Raw genomic sequence first — 4,335 nt, 5'->3', positions numbered from 1 at the left:
ATAAGGAATTTATATATTGTTTCGCAAATCACATTAATTTAAAAAAATTTAAAAATTTCAAACATATTAAAAATGCAAGATTTATGTGTTGGCTCACAAATGATTTTCAATTTAAAATTAATTTTGAAGAATAATAATAAAGAATAATAAAGTTGTAATCCATACATGTTTCCTTGAAATATTTGATTATTAAATATATTATCTTTGTTTTTTAGTTAATCAGTTATTATTTTTTATTTGAATTTTAAATTTAATTTATATTTTTCCTATTTAAATAATAACAAATTAATTAAAAGTAAAAAATAAAAATAATATATCTATTTAATCTTATTTTATACATAATGTCATTATTTTGTCTAGAAATATAAACATCAATATTAATTATTAAGAGAATAAAAAATAATGTTGTGCTAAAGTTGAATATATAAAATAAATAGTTTTAAAAAAACTAAAATTTCAGTGATATTTAAACACAATACTATGTTAAAATTAACAATTTATTTATAAATAGTAACAATGGAAGGTGCATTTAGTGTATGTTAAGTCGTATTCTTAAAAAGGATTTGTTGGATATTAGAATGATTTTCCAAGAAAGATGTAACAAGAGGAATCGACAAAACATCAAATCTTGTACTCATTAAGCTTAAACAAGTTTGAGAATAAACAGATCTTCAAAATCCAGTGCTGTTCTTTCTTTCGTAGTTTTTTTTTACCGTTAAGATCTTTTGCCGCCGAAAAATTGACAGCCAATCTCCACCGTCTGATCAACAAATCCCCAACATCTGTGATGGTCCACCTCCTGCAGTGGACCCCACCTGCACCGTTCTGATTCCGAAGTAAGAAAATAAGAGAGTTCTCTCTCTCTCTCTCTCTCTCTCTCTCTCTCTCTCTATCTCTCTCTACTCTCTCTGTGTGCTCTTGTCTGTTCCCCCACCACCATCCTTTGAGTCACACCAAAGCCACTGTGATTCCATTCCATCTCTTTTCTTTTCCTCTGAATACCTCTAAAGTTTCCATTTTTCTGACATGGGTATCTCTTTTTTTCTGTGTTTATCTTAGTTTTTCTCTTCTCTTGTCTCTTTCGACTTGTCAAGTGTGGACTTTGTCTGGGGTGCCATCATGCGTTTGGGTTGAAGAATCTGTGAACTGGCTGTGTTCTATATGCTGTGCTGCTGCTTCTGTTGCTATTCGTGCTTCTAGCTTGAGGGCTTTGTTTATTGTGGTTGCATCTGTTTGCGCGTGCGTGTGTGTGTGGATTGGTTATTGGATTGGAGATGTTGGGTTCAGGTACCAATTTGGTGACCACGGTCATTGGGTTTGGCATGAGTGCCACTTTCATTGTGTTTGTCTGCACCAGAATCATATGTGGAAGGCTAAGAGGAGTTGTTGAATCTCGGATGGTGTATGAGATTGAATCAAGAATTGATATAGAACAGGTAAGTTCGGCTGTGCCTTTTTCTTCCTTCCCCCTTTTCCTGTTTTTGCCTGTGAACTGGGCTTGATTTTGGGTGATTTGTTCAATTTCTATGAAACTTCTATCAATATTGTAATCTCTGTTTTATTTTAGTCATGACTCATATGTTATTTTTCTGATCCGGTAGTTAGTGTACGAGGAATGAGGATTGCTGCAATTTTTTGTTGTTCTTTCTAATATTTGATTCTGATGCAAATGCTGCATTCTATTTCTAAAAATTAAATCTGTGGCTTGGCTGTAAGCTTTTAATCAGATGTTGGGAATTGGGCATTTGTATCTATGAATGTGTATATTTCCCCTTAAATTAATTGCCATTGGTCATGATAAGATACCAAGATTTATGCAGATGTTCTAATCCAATTCGTAATCAAGACTTTTTCAATGTTAATAACAAAAACAACTTCAAAGTCTTATCTTACTTGGTGGGGTCGGGTAAATACATCACACGGCACATTGAGCTGCGTCAAAAACCAAATCTTTAGAAGTATTAACACTACATTAGGGTTCCTATGCAGCGGTTCTAACTCATTAGACACTATTTCAGTCTTCCAACACGTTTCTTCCGGGTAACAACTTAGCATTAGCAAAAATCTGTCACGAACTCGTTATTGATCCATGTTTGATATGCTGCAAGGTTTATGTTATTTCATGTTCATGAATAGAATGTTTCTGGAACCTCCAAATAATGGTGGATCACGAGAGCTTGCACTGTCTAATTTCTAGTTTTTAGTTTGTCATCATTCTATACTGTGAAGGTTGGTTGCTTTAGATTTTAATTTTTCATTGTTTACTGATAGCCAGAACATCATGTTAATGACCCTGAATCAGAACCTGTTCTGCTTGATGCAATCCCTACTTTGAAGTTCAACCAAGAAGCTTTCAGTTCCCTTGAACATACACAGTTAAGTTTTAGTCTCTCAATTGTAGGTCACAAAAGAAGTTCCTCATGTTTTCCTTGACAGAAGATTTCAAACTGTTATAGTAATTTCTTAATGCATAGCATTGTTCATAGCACATGATATACAAACAACTTTGATAGATTATCAAGCTCATGCAAGGAGGAGATAGATATATATAACTTTGTTTGCTTCTGCAGGTGTGTAATATGTTTGGCAGATTACAAAGAAAGAGAAGTCTTGCGCATCATGCCCAAATGTGGCCACACTTTTCATCTTTCTTGTATTGATATATGGCTGAGAAAGCAATCTACCTGCCCAGTATGCCGTCTGCCATTGAAGAACTCTTCTGAAACAAAACATGCAAGACCTGTGACGTTTACCATGAGCCAATCCCTTGACGAGTCTCACACATCAGAAAGAAATGAAAATGCAGAGAGACATGATGAACCTACTCCTACTGCAGCCAGTAACTCTTTACAACCAACTTCAGGTGAAGAAGGAGCAAGGCAATGATCTAAGAAGAGAAGATTGAAAAATTTCTGCTTTTATAGAGGAATGCTTCTAATTATAGATTGGATTCAAATTCTTTGTCTGTGATATGGCCTTCGTATTTAATCTCTCGGTGGTGTAAATATGCTTCCTTTTGTAGCATATGAAGGCCTAGTTTTTGGTGGAATCTTTGGCATACCATGCTTAAGTTCTTTTCTGCATTGCATCACTCAATCAAGCATACTTCTCCTTAATGGTTAACCGATTAAACAAATGTTTGTTTAATTACATATTTTTCTTGTAAAAATTGTAATTACATTAAGCAACCATTAGTGCCAGCTATTGAGGGTCTATTTTTAATAGTATTTATGGCAGAAAGATTTTTACCAAATATATCTTGAAAACGGTCCGTGGTCCCCTGTAACTACTACTAACACTAACTGCACATATAAAATTATATCAGATATATCTGTAAATCTAACACATTGAAATATTATAAAGAATTCAAAGAGAAAAAGTCTTGTTCTTCTCATAAAATATGTTTGTGTAGCAGGATAGGTTCTATAAGTAATGTTCAAGCGAGAGCAAAACGAATATGCAAAACTTGAAGACCTGCAATTTAGGAACATATTGTTAAATCTGTAAATTAAATTGCAAAAATAACTTATTGCTGTTAAAGGGATCAATTTTTCAAGATATCTTTAGAAATAGGATACAATCCATTATTTATATATAATTATATAATTATAATTTTTATGATGTAAGTTGTACATAAAATGTCATTAATAATTGAAAACGTGTCTATTTATGTAGTAATAGAGAATCAATCTAGAAAGGCATCAAAGCCAAATTTCCTGACATGTTTGCACATGCCAGGTCATCTTGCAAGTTGTAACTATGATCATCTATGCATGTGCACTTTGTTACCTTACACTTGTTTTTGTAGGAAAATGAGCAACCTAGTGGACTTAGATCAATGTACTATTTTCATGTGAAAGTGTTGGTGGTTGGATGCATTTGTGCTCCATAAGATGATGTTAAGAAATATAAGTAAGTATACATGTGGAATAGAAATGAAAAAATTGAATTACATATAAGAAAAAAGGATTTAAATCTATTATTTTAATACTTTAAGTTGGAAGTGATATCAAGTCTTTTATGCAGATTTAATTTAAGGATGATGATAGATTGATACACCTATACTCATTTAACATGATTTTTATAACAAGAGAATGAAAAATAATGGGTCAAATAAGTGTAAATATGTGTTAAAGATTTTTTTTTTTAATTTAAATTTCATTAATGTTGTGTCTTCTTATAAATTTTCTTTTTTGAAATTACCATAAGTAATATCATACATTAATGCTCTTCAAAAGATGTATCTCAATGTCTAAATATGCTACATTCTTTAGAGGATTCCATAAAGGTCAATTCTAACTTTGGATTGGATTGTAGTGCAAAATTGAAAAGAAT

At 32.3% G+C, this 4,335-nt stretch overlaps 1 protein-coding gene across 1 annotated transcript; it reads left to right on the top strand.

The window, feature by feature from the left end:
- The first annotated feature begins 871 nt into the window (after positions 1-871).
- On the top strand, positions 872-3,123 carry LOC106758712 (RING-H2 finger protein ATL5). Its single transcript, XM_014641676.2, has 3 exons — positions 872-1,436; positions 2,272-2,375; positions 2,571-3,123. Exons 1-3 carry the CDS (start codon positions 1,275-1,277, stop codon positions 2,884-2,886), a joined length of 582 nt encoding a protein of 193 aa, XP_014497162.1. The 5' UTR covers positions 872-1,274; the 3' UTR covers positions 2,887-3,123.
- Positions 3,124-4,335: the final 1,212 nt, after the last annotated feature.

The sequence above is a fragment of the Vigna radiata genome, chromosome 4 (genome assembly GCF_000741045.1).
Source record: "Vigna radiata var. radiata cultivar VC1973A chromosome 4, Vradiata_ver6, whole genome shotgun sequence".
Classification (NCBI taxonomy): Eukaryota; Viridiplantae; Streptophyta; class Magnoliopsida; order Fabales; family Fabaceae; genus Vigna; species Vigna radiata.
Note: the sequence above shows the minus strand (reverse complement) of the source record. Positions and strands in the feature narration are given on the sequence as shown.

Coding starts and splice junctions, on each gene's coding strand:
- LOC106758712 (XM_014641676.2), top strand. CDS start 1,275: ATGTTGGGTTCAGGTACCAATTTGGTGACCACGGTCATTGGGTTTGGC. Junction 1,437..2,271: donor CAAGAATTGATATAGAACAG/GTAAGTTCGGCT, acceptor GTTTACTGATAG/CCAGAACATCATGTTAATGA. Junction 2,376..2,570: donor AGTTCCCTTGAACATACACA/GTTAAGTTTTAG, acceptor TTGCTTCTGCAG/GTGTGTAATATGTTTGGCAG.